This window comes from Phyllostomus hastatus, unplaced genomic scaffold, assembly GCF_019186645.2.
Source record: "Phyllostomus hastatus isolate PE091 unplaced genomic scaffold, TTU_PhHast_1.1 phas_contig_17, whole genome shotgun sequence".
Taxonomy (NCBI): domain Eukaryota; kingdom Metazoa; phylum Chordata; class Mammalia; order Chiroptera; family Phyllostomidae; genus Phyllostomus; species Phyllostomus hastatus.
Window position 1 is genome coordinate 13,798,987 of NW_025333664.1, and position 15,412 is coordinate 13,814,398.

At 48.6% G+C, this 15,412-nt stretch overlaps 1 protein-coding gene across 2 annotated transcripts in view; it reads left to right on the forward strand.

The window, feature by feature from the left end:
- CHD6 (chromodomain helicase DNA binding protein 6) overlaps nt 1-15,412 on the forward strand; it is a 168,535-nt gene that overhangs the window by 119,760 nt on the left and 33,363 nt on the right. For both annotated transcript variants that reach the window (XM_045833464.1, XM_045833463.1), the window contains exons 21-26: nt 400-602; nt 1,240-1,439; nt 2,083-2,242; nt 7,141-7,230; nt 9,329-9,432; nt 13,734-13,863. In XM_045833464.1, the coding sequence (XP_045689420.1) occupies nt 400-602; nt 1,240-1,439; nt 2,083-2,242; nt 7,141-7,230; nt 9,329-9,432; nt 13,734-13,863 (887 nt within the window). The remainder of the gene's footprint in view (nt 1-399; nt 603-1,239; nt 1,440-2,082; nt 2,243-7,140; nt 7,231-9,328; nt 9,433-13,733; nt 13,864-15,412) is intronic.

Genomic DNA, 15,412 nt, shown 5'->3' on the forward strand with positions numbered 1-15,412 from the left:
ATTCTCCGACTCGCCCTGTCTCCAGAGCGCGGACTGCCTCTGCCTGCTGGGCGGAACAGCTGGGGGGCACCACTCCAGCCTTCGCTGTCAACAGCGGACTGCCACTCTGGGCAGTGGGGGGTCTTGCCTGCCCATGCCCATTAGAACGACTGCAGGGACAGCAGATGGTGGTGGACAGCTCTAGGGGCTGGGGAACACGTCAACTTCAGCAAGTCCCAGAGAGTCCCCTCTGTTGTGGACACAGCAGGTGTGCTGGGGAGAGCCTTTCCTGCTGGAGGATGAGACCAGGGTGTGGTTCTTTCCCACACGTGTCCTGAGGAGTGTCGACACGTTGTGCTTATGCCTTGCGACGGGGGTAGAGAGAAGAGGGCTTTCTCCCCAGTGTCTCTCTGTTTCTAGGAAAGCTTAGTGATTGACCGGCCTCGCGTGAGAAAGCAGACCAAACACTACAATTCCTTTGAGGAGGATGAGCTCATGGAATTTTCAGAGTTAGACAGCGACTCTGACGAAAGGCCCACAAGGTCCAGGCGCCTCAATGACAAAACCAGACGCTACCTCCGAGCTGAATGCTTCCGGGTAGAGAAGAACCTGCTCATCTTCGGGTGGGTATCGGCCTTGCCCGTGAGCTGTGTGGAGTTGCGGGCTGGTGGAGGCTCTGTTACAGCAGGAGTGAACTGTGCTTCCTGCCCATGACCCTCCCCGCCCTGCCCCGCGGCGCATCCCCTCTCCCGCCCCAGGCATTGTGTGCTCTGCTGCCGTATTGTAGACGTGCCATGATTTTCTCTCTGTGCTACTTATTTGCTGCCTGGTACTAATTTCCTGCTTTTTTACCCCAAGGATATATAAGGAGTCAGTGCAACAGATGTTACTGCTGAGGCTCTCTGGCTCTGGTAGAAATAGGAGATTGAGCTTCTAGGAGCTCACCATTGTTTTTAAATACTGCAGCTGGACTCTGTTTTAATTCCAAATTTTTACTCCCCACTCCAAATACTTTTGTTCCTCTCTTCCTAACAACCTAGTGACCCTATAAAGCTCTCAGTGTCCAGTGTCCAGGCCACCTCAGTGACATTTGGTATGCTGCTGCATGCAGTCCTCCAAGGCCTTTCAGGACAAAGCTGTCTGGGTAACTAATACACCCAGCAGAGGGCAAGAAGCTCTCCTGGCTCCTGTTTGCTCTGCAGTGTCGAGGGCATGCATGGCCCTTGCTCTCTCCATCACCATCTGTATCTCCACTCTCAGCTGGGGCCGATGGAAGGACATCCTGACCCACGGGCGGTTCAAGTGGCATCTGAATGAAAAGGACATGGAGATGATTTGCCGCGCCCTGCTGGTGTACTGTGTCAAGCATTACAAGGGGGATGAGAAGATCAAGAGTTTCATTTGGGAACTGATCACACCTACCAAAGATGGGCAGGCCCAGACCCTCCAGAACCACTCAGGTGAGAGGTGGGCTGAGAAGCACGGACTCTCCTGCACTCCCCTCCCTCTTCCTGCGTTGGTCCATGTTACTGTGCTGCGAGGGGCCTCTCTTTCTCGGATATGTTTCAGAATGTTACCTGTGGGAAAAGATGATGATTCTTTCGTCCTTCCTCAGAGTCTTCCAGGGCTGCCATGATGCCCCGTTTCAGGACTAAAACACTGCCCACATGCCAGCCCTGCCCCTAACTTGCGTATCACAGGGGTTCCTCCTCTGAATTGGGGGCTCAGCTGTGTGTCCATGGTTTGTCTTTGCGTTTCATGGTGCTGTCTTTGCTCCACCTCTGTCTGTGCCTTTTCTTGTGCTGTGCTTCTCCTGCCCTGTGCTTGGCCATAGCTCATGTTCAGGTTTCAGACCGACTGTTCCTGATCCCTGGCTAGGTTGTAAGTTCCCAAAGGGCACAGGTTATGGTCCTGGGGTTTACTAAGTGGGGACCAGGCACATCTCCGCGTACCAGCATTGTTTGGTGCACTGAGGGACGGGGGCTATTGTCGGAGCTGCCGCACATGGCCTAGCTGCCTCTTTGCAAGCCCAGCGCAGCTCCATTCTAACACCCATGTTTAAATTAAGCTGCCTTGTCTCATCGACCTGCCTTTCTGTTTCAGGGTTGTCTGCTCCAGTCCCCAGAGGGAGGAAGGGGAAGAAGACAAAGAACCAGCTGCTGCTTCCAGAGTTAAAGAATGCAGACTGGCTGGCCACCTGCAACCCTGAGGTTGTCTTGCATGATGATGGCTACAAGAAACACCTGAAACAACACTGCAACAAGTGAGTGTGTCCCCTGTACCCCTTTCTGGCAGCTGTCCCTACTGCCGAGGAGGAGTTAAGGCACTTAGCCACAAAAACAGTGACAAGTTTGCACATGGATGTTTGCATCATTGTACATGTATCTATTAGAATTAAAAGGACCCTTGGAAACCTTATCCATCTTCCTAGGTCATGCAAGTAGTATATCCCTGGCATTCTGAAGGCAGTGAGAAGGCCTCTGCTTGCATATCCCTGATTATAAAGAGTTTGGTACCTTAGCCCTAACCAGTGTGGCTCAGTTGGTTGAACATCATGCCACAAAGTGAAAGGTGGCTGGTTCAATTCCTCATCAGAGCACATGCCTGGGTGGTGGGTTCGGTCAGGGCGTGTACAAGAGGCAACTGATGGATGTTTCTCTCTCTCTCTCTTTCTCCCTCCCTTCCTCTCTCCAAAAAAAAAAAATAATAAAACCTTGTTTAAAAAAGAGTTTAAGCCCTGGCTGGTGTGGCTCAGTGGATTGAGTGCCGGCCTGTGAACCAAAAGATCACTGGTTTGATTCCTAGTCAGGGCACATGCCTGGGTTGCAGGTCAGGTCCCCCATTGGGGGCCATGTGAGAGGCAACCACATGTTGATGTTTCTCTCCACCTCTTTGTCCTTATCTTCCCTTCTCTTTAAAAATAAATAAATAAAATCTTTAAAAAAAGAGTTTAATATCTTATAATAAGAGGTTTGCTTGGGTTTTCCTACTTCTCTGTACCATAACATCAACCTAATGGTTCTATAGGTGTTGTTGGGTTGTGGGGTTTTTTTTCTTACAACGGATGAAGTCCATTCCTTTCCTTTCCTTCTTCCAAATATTTGAAGGTAGGCTCCCTGCCCAATACTGTAATAAAACTACTGTACCCAAAAGTCCAAGCTCTTTGGGCACAGTTGGCCTCGATCTCGGACGTAAAGGTCACATGCTGTTGACAGTAGAGCCTGAATGGTGCAGGACCCCCGTCACGTCAGTATGACTGAGTCAGAGTCCCCACCTGGGAGACAGGAGGCTGGCTGACCAGGAGGACTTGCTGACGGCAGACCTGGAGTGGTGGGCTGCCTGCGGACTCTGGGGTAAACATTAACAACCATTATTTCTTGAACGGGTGAGACATCTGATACAAATATGGTATTTGGGGGAAAAAATTAATCTGGCAATAATTTGCAAGATGGAGCAGGTAAACCTAGAGCTGAATGGCCAACTAGAAGAGTTCTGTCATAACTTAAGTGTTGATCATAAGGGCCTAGATTAGGGCGCTTACTGTAGAATTGGGGAGAAAGGGTCAAAATGAGACACATGACTAAGGAAGAATCCATAGTGTGTGGGGAGGGATACAAAAAGCAGCTAACCCCATAGAGTGTCAGCCTCATAGGCTGGCAGACCGGCGGCAATGCATGTAGCCACGATGGAATGAGAATCGTTTTATTCACTAAAAGATGAAGAGCAAAACGAAGGACTCCGGCTTTGCCTTGTTAAGGTACAGCAGCAACACTTGGCTGTTCCATCCACAGCTATAGCCGTGGATCCGGAGTACTGAAAATAGGCTGAGCTGGAGAGGCTGACACAGAACTGGCCTCTGTGCCTGCAGAGGTGATCACAGGTGACAACCAGAACCAGTTTTGGCCTTCGAGGAATTTCTGAACATTTCTCACCACCGCCCGCAAAACCTTTCCTGAGTGCATGCCTGACCCTGGGGATGAAGAAGAAAGCAGTAAAGCACTTCTCCCAGTTCCAGTTGGAAGATGCTGACTGCTGTGCATTACTGTGAACCTAACGGAGGCCACTGTCCTCTTCAGTTCTGGCCCAACATGACCTAGAGACTCAGACTCAGTGCGGGAGTTCCGTTGGCAGTGTCCTGGCAGGACGTCTCCCAGCCTCTGAGGAGCCTTCCTACTGATGGGAGTTTGCCGTTTCTCAGCAAGGCGCATTTAATTACCAGATGATTCTAATTAATTGTCCTTCTGTGTATTAAATCTAAAATCTGCTTCCTTGAAATTTCCACCCCTTGATCTTGGTTCTTGGTTCTATCCTGAGATGCATGGAAAACAGGCAGAATTTCTCCAGCGTAACTGGCCCTTGAGTTTGTAGGTTATGGTTTGTCTTAATTAGCAAGTTTACTGCCACCCCGACAGCAGAAAGGGGTTAAGACAGGCTCTGGGGTCAGGGCTGCCTGGACGTAAATCCTGACCCCATTGCTGACCAGCAGGGGAATTCTTTAACCTCTGTGTGCCTTTTCTTCACCTAGAAAATGGGATTAATAATAGTTCCTACCTCTTCGAATTATTGTGGGGATTAAGTGAGCTAATACCTGTTGGCACATAGTAAGTACTCAAAGCATTGTTTGTTATTAATAGTATGGTATTTAGGGACATGAACTTACCATCTAAAGAACTGTAAAAAGCAGCTACTTCAAATCTGAGCTAAGTCGGGACAGCGATGATTCGTCCAGGGCCGAGGGCAGTGACTGGAGGGCTTCCCAGGGGCCTTCAGGGGGAGTGTCCTGCTCCCTGACCTGGATGCTGCATGCACGTGTGCATTCGGTTTGTCGGAATCCCATCAAGATTTAGGCTTACACAGAGTGCACTTTTGGGGAGTATATTTCATATCAACACGTTTTTGTTTTTGATTTTGTAAATAAAGAAGAGATGAGAGAAAAAGCAGTAGTGTCCCCAAAATACTAATGGGTCTCATTTGGCTGAAGTAAGGGTGTTCCAGACCGGCTCCAGCTGGGGTCGTCATCGCGCTCTGGGAGGAGGTGGCTCTCCAAGAGGAGGTGTCCGTCTGTCCGCTGAATTGATTGCTTCTCATAAGAAGTGAATACTGTTGGCTTTAAATTCTCTTCTCTCGTGTGGTAGATACTACCCAGTATTAGCACCTTGGCTTCTCTTTACTCGAATAGGGACAGGTCTGCGTATCTTGCGTCTTTAGGAAACCCTTACTCGGGCTGAGCTAGACCTCAGCGGACAGGAGCTCTCCACCTAACACCCTTGTTCTGGTTCTTCCTAAGGCTGCCAGCCAGGTGGAAAGATCACTGATGTTTGTAAATTCCTATATTCTCTGAGTTTTTTAAAAAAGAAGAAAATTCAAAATTATTCGAGTTGATTGCTAGTTGAGGGTAAGGAGTGGCGTACCAGAAAAGCTAGATTTTTTCCCATCTAAAAGCTCACATTTTGTGTGTTGCTACCTACAACTTGAGCCCATAGTGGCACTTTCTGCCTGCATCTAAAACTTAATGCTTTTTAACTTTTTTAAGATTTTATTTATTTATTTTTAGAGAGAAGGGAAGGGAGGTAGAAAGAGGAGAGAAACATCAATCAGCTGCCTCACACACTCGCCTCAACCGAGGTCTAGGCCTGCAAACCAGGCATGTGTCCTGACCGGGAACCGAACCGGCGACCCGTCGCTTCTCGAAGTGACGCCCAACTGAGCCACACCAGTCAAGGCAGAAATTACACTTTTTTAGAGACCTCAGTCCTTTATTATTAACATCTTTTGAATAGGTAATAAACAGATGTGTTAAAAAATTTTTTAAATATTAGTTTTCTCCTACCTCCAAGGCCCCCCTTTCCTACTCCAAAGGCAACCACTGTTAACCTGACTCTTGCAAAGACACTCTGTGCATGGGTTAGCACAGGCGAGTGCAGTCTTCTTTTATCTTCCCAAAAATACTTAATACGCTTTTCATATTGTTTATTCCTGAAAATAACACACTTTACATTCCTCCCTCCCTCCCTCCTTCCCTCCCTTCCTTCCTTCCTTCCTTCCTTTTTTTTCTCTTTCTAATTTTGAACAACTTATGTAGAGATCAGTTCCTCTATCAGTATATGTAAATTGGCTTATTTTTTATATTTAGTAGCTAGCCTTCATTTGTGACTGGTTTTGAGCAGGTTACAGGTAATCTTCCAAATCTCTGCAGCTCGGCTGGGACGTGAAGCATGCCCTGGGACGCGGTCAGCTTCTCTGTGCCCGCCTTAGCTTCCGCCCTGGTTTTACATCAGCGAGCCTTTCCCTCCCTGGCCCCACTGTCGTCTCCGTGCTCTGATTCTTCCTCGCTTGGTGTCATCTCACAGTTAGGCTGCAGTGGGCTCCTCAAGGACAGGGTTAAACCGTTTGCTTCCGTTACGTGCCTCACGATACCTGGCACGGTGCAGGGCACACAGTAGTTCCCAGCAGGTACTTCCTCGATGGCCTTGCGGCAGACGTGTTTGGTGCCTGAGCGTGGCCCATGCAGAATCAGTGAGCTGAGCATCTCAGGAGAAGAGGCGACTCTCTGACACTATTGCCACGAGAAGGACTTTAAAATGTTCCTCTAACCGTGTACAAGTGAAACTGTTTAAAAGCATCATCACTCAGCATGACTCAAATTCCATAAGCTAGTAAATTGGTAACCCTCCTCTTGGAAGGCAGCTCTGCCTCAGTGACCATTGCAGCCGCGAAGAAGCTGTGAGTACTCTTTAAGGATCAGGAGGAGTGGTGTTTCTGCGGTCCCTCCGCCTCACGTGGCTCACAGGGTGACTTAACACCGGGCTCCCCAACCTCCGGGCCACAGACCAGTACCAGTCCGGGTCTGTTAGGAAGCAGGCAACACAGCAGGAGGTGAGCTCGAACGTAGTGCGTTTGAGTCATCCCGAAACCATCCCCTCTACCTGGTCTGTGGAGAAATTGTCTTCCACGAAACTGGTCCTAGTGCCAAAGAGGCGGGGGACCACTGATAACAGATGACTGATGAGATACATTTTCTTGTGTAAAATGGGGAAATTGTATCACTAATGACATGGGAAGGCCCAGAACTTCCCTGTTGCAGCTGGGGGATGGAGGACGGTTCACAGGCAGCTCCTGTGTTCTAATGTGTTTGCGTTGTAATGTGTTTGCCTTTCATAGGGTACTTCTGCGAGTCCGGATGCTCTACTACCTGAAAGCAGAAATACTGGGAGAAGCAGCTGATAAAGCGTTTGAAGGAACTCCCGCCAGGTAAGACAAGTCAGTCCTAGCTCTCAGTGGTAAAGAGTTGCCATGAAGTGCCTGTTCCTGGAAATGGGCAAATTCGCCGGTGCTTCCAGAGGCCTGTGTCCCCACCCCGCCCATAGTGACCCAGGCGGGGGAGCGGGCCGAGGCCGAGTGAGGACATTCAGTCAGGTCAGCTGCGGGAAACCAGGGAGGAAACACTGCCCTGGAAGCACAGCTTTTGGGGAGGTTTTAAGGTAATTTTTTTGTCCCAGCAGTTGTTGTAAAATCTTTTTCCAAACAGTCATTTCACTACCTTAACTAAGTATTGTAGAATGAGTATTAATTACTTTAATTTGCTTGATCTGATACGTATACACCAGAAGTTCTGCTTGGAATCCCATTCTTGGCCTTAGTACTTTTCTGCATGTGATGCTTCACCTTTATTTGCTGATCTCTCGCCTCCGACCTGTTTTGACCTCTTGCACCTTGGTCTTGTAAAGTAGTGTTTCCAGAGCAGTAGAATCCTGTGGGAACCTCCCAGCACTGGGGGGGAATAAGGCTGCCAAACCCCCATCTTCCACCTGGTGCAGCTGTCTGATAGTCCCGGTCCGTAGGTGGGATGGCCAGGCAGCCTCCTTCACCTGCCCCCCACGTGTGGTGTGCCCCAGCCCTGGGCAGTGCCCGTCATTCCCAACGGACACCGGAAGTGTTGTGACTGACCTCTGCTTTGAGATTCGCTGGGTGGGGCTGTGGTTTCTGGACACTGATGGTCCTGTCCATGGGGCAGTTTGTAATCCAGAGCCATCATCACAGTGACTGGTAGGACCCGCTCTGCTTTCTGTAGCTACTATAGTCTCTTTTAGGAGAGGTAGGGAGATTGAGTGTTTTGGTAAAAAGGTTCAATTTGTGAGTCATAAATGCAGCAGAATTCAGTCCTATCATTTGTATTACGTGTTACTTGGCACAAGTCCCCAGAAATGTAGATACATGTAGAGAGGCAGAAGCTAGGTAGAGCATGGAGAGTGTGAGTTCATACACACACTCTTCCCTCCTTTCTTCTGCTTTCCTCGATCCTAGCTCTCCCTGGTCTCATCCAATTTAAAGTCTTATTGCAGAGACATCGCCAGTAAGAATGAATAATAGTTCACTCCAGGAAGTCATTCAGTCCGTGGCACCATGCAGCGGTGCAGTGGGTCTGCCGTGGAGCCAGATAGGGACCACTGCCTGGAGAGGTGGGGCCGGGGGATACCATCCCCATAGGGGGAGCTGGGCCTGGCAAGGGACAGTCAGTCCTGGGTCACAGTAAGCAGAACCTGATGGAACAAGAAACTCCAAATGCTACAGAGGGACCATCCTGGGAGCTGGGAGGTGGGAGAGAGGAGCCCGGCAGGTAGATGTTCTCCCCTGTGTCCAGACAAATGAAGACAGTGGGCTGAGGGTCTGTGTGAGCTCTCAGAACATGGACAGAATTCAGAGAGGGGCGGATGGTGCAGGCCTGCTAATCTCTTCGTGTCTGCTCCGTGGAGTGAGTTTTAGCCTTGCTTTGGCCAGGCGCAGCGCAGTGTGCGTTCACACTTGACCCTGCAGACCTGCGGCCCCTGTTTCCTGAAGGGCTCTCCTCACACTCCTGTGTGTACCAAGCCCAGCGTCCCACTCCCAGATCATGCTTGACATCTCTTACATGTTGTGCCAAGATGATTTGGACACTTGTTTTTTCAGCACTTGATCGTGGATAAATTAGATCATTCGAGGGGTGTTCTCCCTTCAGATAAATAATATATAGGTGGATTTTGCTGTGGTTCTCAGCTGAAGGCACACATCAGAACTACCTTGTACATGCAGGTTCGAAGGTCCCACCCCATACTAAGTTCTCCCAGAGGTATGTCAGGCAGTCTAAGGTGGAGCCTAGAAGTCAAGTACATATGTGGGGATAGTTCTCTGGGTGAACCCGACAGAAAGCCCTGTTTAAGAAACCTTGGCCCACAGCTTTCTGCATCCTTGTTACTTTGTGTCTGAGCATGTAGCTAGGCATGTGGCTTAATACCAGGGTCCAACCAGTAGCTCTTATGTTGTTTTCTGTCTATGTTCAAGGAACCCTGAGTTTACACCCTTCCTTCCACAGGGAGCTGGAAGTGCCTCTGCCCGACATCGACTACGTGGAGATCCCGGTGGATTGGTGGGATGCTGAGGCCGATAAGTCTCTTCTGATTGGCGTGTTCAAGCATGGTGTGTATTTCAGTGAATGTCTCCCCTTTCCTGAAAACTCCACAGTCCTGTTGCACGTCCCTTAGAAAGTAGAGCCTTACCTCTGCCCTCTTGGAATTTCAACCAGGTGAATGTGAGCCAAGAAATTACAGGGAATGTTAAGGTCAGTGGGGAGCTTTGTGAGGGTGACCGTGGCCGTAGAGACCTGTGTCTTCCTCGCACAGGTCCGTGCGCCCTCGGGCCTGGGGCTGCCCTGTGTTCCTTTGCTCCCAGCATCCCAGCTTCTGGCCAGGGGCCCGGCATGTGGTGGCACCTGTCATTTTCTTCCTTCTTTTTTTAAATGGTGTTTTCTTATTTATGCTAGTACAATTGTCCCTTCTTTTTCTCACTTGCACCTCGTTTTTCTCACAGAAAGGAATAAATGAGGGAAATGTTAAGGTTTTAGCATTTCATATGTACACAAAATTCTAAGATCATTCCAGGTAACCTCCGTATTTCTGGTTTGCCCTGTTGGATATAAAATTTGAGACTTGAGTGGTGTGGGTATCCTTTTCCTTCTTTTTTTTAATGTGATAAGCAGGAGACTAGGGGGACCGAGAAGTTTCTGAGCAGCTTTGAAGCTGAAATAAGTGCCCCGGTCTGTCACTTCTGGCACTGCTCTGAGCACCTGCCCTTGCTTTCAGCCAACAGTTAAATGAATAATGAAAGTGCCAGGTGACAGTCACTGTTGTGTGCTTGGTACGCACCTTCTCTGCCTGGCGAGGTAACTGAAATTTTAAACTGGGTAGCGGGGTTTAAAGTGGGAAGGGTTGTTATACCTGGCTTTTGCTGCCAGCTCTGCCACTTACTAACTCTCTGGCCTTGGGCAGCTCATGAACATCTCTGATCAAATTACTTACCTGCACAGAGGAATACCTTCAAAACAACCGACCTGGAGAGTCGTTGGAAGATTAAATAAGACACCTGTAGGGTAAACTGCCTAGAACAGTGCTTGGTGCATAATGGGCGCTTGATGCCATTCCACTGCTGCTTGTCACTCACCTTTGGATGTAAACTTTCTAACACATGCCCTGTGAGTGGAGTTCTTCAGCTCTTACAGGCTGACTAGTTGCATTCCCTCCGTATCTGCGGGCTTCACAATCACGGATTCAACCAAATACAGATAGAGAATACTTTTTTAAAAACCCAGAAAGTTCCAAAAAGCAAAACTTGAATTTGCCATATGCCAAGTACTATGCTTAATACTGCTGTAGATGTTTGCAAAGTGTCTATGCAAACATCGATCATATGCAAATACTATGCCATTTTAAATAAGGGACTTCAGTGTCCGTGGATTTTGATATCCTTGGGGGTATCCTAGAACCAAACTTTCCTGGATACTGAGGGATATTTTAATAAGGAATTCCCCCAAAACCTGGATTCTGGTGTTTCGAGTGCAGGCTGCGGGATCCCGGCCTAGTGCTGCCGAGAGCTCTGTCAGACCACTGGGGCCGGGCTAGGACAGCGCTGCCGCCGAACTGCCTGTGATCGTGGAAATGTCCTTTTTCCGCACTGGGAGTGTGCTATGGAGGAGACGGTGGCTGTTGAGTACTTGAAATGCAGCTAATAGAAATGAGCAACTGTATTTTTTATTTTACGTAATTTTAATTAAAATAGCCATGTGTGGCTCCTCTGTTGGATGGTACAGGGCTAGAACTCACTCAACTCTGAAGTGGGAAGAAGAAGAAGCATGTGACCTCCCTACTAAGCACAAGGGACCACAGTGTAATTGAAACCTGGTTTAATCTAACTTTGGGGAGAACCTAGAAGTAGACAGGCTGCTGGAGGCAGCCACGTTCCAGGGCATCTGCACTTGGAAAGTCTACTGTCCCTGCATTTCATTTTAGTGATGGCTTTGGAGCACGTTGCCAAATCCCTGATTGAGGCACCACAGTGTGGTGTCAGAGGATGCACCTGTAGTCCCAGCGGTATGGCAGATAGAATTTAGATGCCTCCTCTTCCTTCCCCAACCCAACACCTTGACCACAGAGGTACAGAAATCCTAGGTGAATTGTGACAGTGTTACACTACCTAGCTGAGCCTGAAACAGATAAAGGAAATCCCCAGATGGAGAGGTCACTTAAAGTGAGAGCTGAAAGCTCAGGAGCTGATCGGACAGCAGACCAGAGGGTCTGGGTGTTTGACCCACACTGAAGCAGGAAGCAGGCCCCTGCAGGAAAGGAGGGCAAGGAAGGCCTTTCTGACTGGCCCAGGGAAGCAGACTGGAAGAGCGTGCTTCTGCGAGATGAAGCAGTGGGGACCTGAAAAAGAGGTGGTGGGAGGTAAAATGAGACTGACATCAGAGAGGTGGAACCAGGTATTTCAGGCAAATACCAACAACCAAAACAAAGTGAAAACCTGGTATGGCAAAGCCACTATCATACGATAAGTGTTTAAGGTAAAAAGCATAACTCGGAACACAGAGTCAGTACCCAATGATGACAGGTACAATTCAGTAGGAAACTGTGACTTACAGTGTCACTTCAGAATATGTAAAAGAGGGCAGGACTCCAAGGAGACCCAGGACCCTTTCTCTCCTAGGAAAGTCGGATTAATATTGGCACCACACCTGCAAGTTTCATATCCCTGGTCAGGGTGTAGGGTAGTGAGACTAACCTGTTTACCTCTCTTACCTCTTAGTCTCATCAAAAATGGTGAAGGGTCGACTAGATGATGTCTGAGGCCACTTCAAGTTTAAAACTCTTCTGCTCTATGAAGCAGGGGTTTTGGGGAGTTCGAAGGGAGTATAAGTTAATTCCTAGGATTTCCTGAGCACATCTGTGAGACCTTAAGATGATACATGGCTCATTCCATTCATATTCTCCCAGACTGCTAGTTGAGGTGAACTTGGTATTCAAAGTCAAGGCCGACAGGCAGATGCCAGGAAGGTGCTGTGTGCGGTGCCCTCAGCGCACATTGAAGTATGTAATGAGTTAAGCGGGCACCCTGTAAAGATGGGGGAAACCCAGTGCTGGGGGACTGGTCCTGAGCCGCACATGCGTACTAGCTCCCTCTTGGATAGGACCACGCCCCTTTCGTTGGATGGTAACATTGAATCATCCTAGACTTGGTTAGACAGATGGCTGTGGTTGGCTTCATGGGCCCAATCTCCTCCAGAGTCTAAATCAGACCCTCTCCTGGCTGGATTGTTGCCCTTCGGGCAGCCTGTGATCATATGTCCGTCATCGCCCTGTGGAATAAGTGACTAAAGAAGAACAAAGCAACCCAGAGCCTCCTGTCATATGTCTCATGCAGGCAGCATCTGTCATCGAGATGGAACAGTCACTTGGATTAAAAGATGAGCACCGTAACGCTGCAGAGAAAAAGTACCAGGTGCCGCCTACATGGTGAAGGATAGAGCTGTGTCAACAGTGACAGAACAAAAAATATATAAAAATGACATCCAACAAAGCAAAATCAAGTCTATTATTTCCACCCACCTAAGCTGGTTCTCTTGTGAGATACAGCATCTTCCACGACGTGTGATGGGTCTCTCTCTGCATACAACGGAGCTGGAAATTGACTCTGTTTGCTAGGAGCAACAGGCGAAGGGCTTTGATGCTTGTGAAGGAATTCCCAGCCAGGCTAGTGTAATCAAGTAGATTTGGATCTTTTACATGACCAAATCCTGTCTCAGTGTAAGATTACATTAGATTCATTGAAATAATAAATTATCATGCATAGGCTTTATCAAAGTAAAGGTGTTATTTTTTTTTTCATTGTTTTGCCTCCCTTTTGAGGTCTCTCTCGAAAACTTTCCATCTGTTTTGACTTTGAAGATGTGATGAGCGGCAATTTCAAAGCCCTGGCCAGTGGATTTAGGGTTTTGTACTTAGGTGAATACAGAGGCAGCAAACCCATTTTAATCTAATTAACAACCACAGTCCTCTTTATATTTCATCTCTTGCATCCATCACTGTGTTCCGCTTCCCTTTTCCACACAGAGGATACAATTAGACGGGAAGCAAACAAGGCCTGTGCAGGAAGTAACAGGGTGTCCAGAGCTGGGGGGTGAGAGGAAGAATTGTAAAACCAACTTGCCTGCATGAGAATTGTATCTGTGCCTGTGTGTCAGACACACAGGAGTAATACAGGCTTTCACTTTTGGTCAAGCACTACTCAGAAGTATCTACTTTAACTCAAGGATCTTCATCTAGTTCATCTAAATAAGTATTTTTGTTTTGTTTTTATTTAGTAAGGGAAACAAAATGACTGTCCAGGGCCCAGGGCCGATTTTGTGAGTTCTGACCTGACTTCTGACATTTCGCATTGCTCCTGAGCAGGGTATGAGCGGTACAACGCCATGCGAGCCGACCCAGCGCTTTGCTTCCTGGAGAAGGTCGGCATGCCAGATGAGAAGTCCTTGTCTGCAGAACAGGGTGTTGCGGATGGAACCTCAGACATTCCCGAGAGGTGAGAAGCTGCATAGGCCCACTGGTATGTAACATGTTATGCCAACGACTCTGTGACCCCTTCCACATGTGTCTAGCACTCTGACAGTCTCTTTCTCACAGTCTTGCTTCTCTTTTAAACTTTGCCATCTCGGGGTGGCCTTCCAAAGTGGCTGCTTTGGTTACACCCTGTTACACCTCAGGCCTTTTCTTTGACCTGAGGCACTTTGAACCAAGTACCAGCTCCTGCCCTTCATGGGTTCCCCAAGCTGCTCCCCACCCTCGTCTCTTGCCTGGTCAGAGGATCCTCGAAGGAGAACTCGGACCTCTCAGACCTGGCAGAAAGCTAAGAAGAGTCGCAAGCACAGGCTTCCCGACTCTGGAATTCCTCAGATGAAACCCCAGCACTATTTGAGGGCTGTGTGGTCCGTGGCTAAGGTGGGGTTGGGAGCCTCTGCCTGACGGCCATGGCAGTTAAGCCTTATCCCTGAATTGTGTGTGAAAAAGTATGATGCCTCCGCTTTGCCTGAATATTATTTATTGTTGGCACAACCTCCAAATGTGTAAATTCATAGGGAAGCTAAATGAACAGCCGAAAACTGGTTCTTTTGCTTTGTGTTTGGTAAGCTGTTGACCTGATCTTCTCCCCCAAAGTGGCATATATTGCTTTTCGTTGCCTGGGGCTGTGGCCAGGCCAGGATGTGAGAGTGTGGCGTTGCCAGGGGCCCTTGACTACCTGCTAAGGCTGAGAAAAGAGTGAAATGGGTTTTCCACCTGTTCTTCGCCCCTGCTTAACACTTTGGCTACGATGAGTTCTCTATCCCAGAGGTGTCTCCTATGGGCGGAGAATGAAGGTGCAGCCGAGAGACGTTAACAAATGCCCAGTGACCGGCGTTGTCGTTAGATCTGCGGGTCAGGGAAAACCTGTCTGAGTGTGAGGTACCTGACTGCGGCAGAAGGTTCATTTTTTTATGGAATGGCTGTTCTTTCTGTGGTCAGGCAGTGACAGTAGGAGGTTCTCCTGCCTCCATGATCGGAGCAGCAAAGATAAGAGTATTCGAGACAGGAATACTTTGAAGGCACTTTTAGGAGTCGTGAAAAGCAGGTAGACATCAGCAAGTTAAGAACCTCACAAGAGAGATGACATTAGGCTTCAGACCTAGAGGCAAATGAGAGATGGTGCAGAGGGCGGAATGTCCTTTCTTGGAAGTTTCGGCAGCGCTCCCTTTCGAAGAAGTGACCACTGCCAAAAGTAAGTGATTCTGTGAGAAGATCCATCCTACTGCGCCTCGGGGTCAGCACCCAGGACTGGCGCGGCCTCAGCCTGGCTCAGTTTGCACAATCTTCGGTAGAGGAGTCTTTTTCAAAGCCGCATGCCCAGATAACCCTTGATGGGTGGTGATTGCTTCTCTGTGACAGAATCATTGTTGATTAGCTGGCTTCTCAACGACTGAGTCGATGCTGAAGTCTCAGTGGAGTGCAGGTCCTTGCCCATAGAAGTTAGGACATTGGGAAAAACAAGATTTTGAGACCTGTGAGCACATAAAGTGATCTAATACTTTTTATGCTCT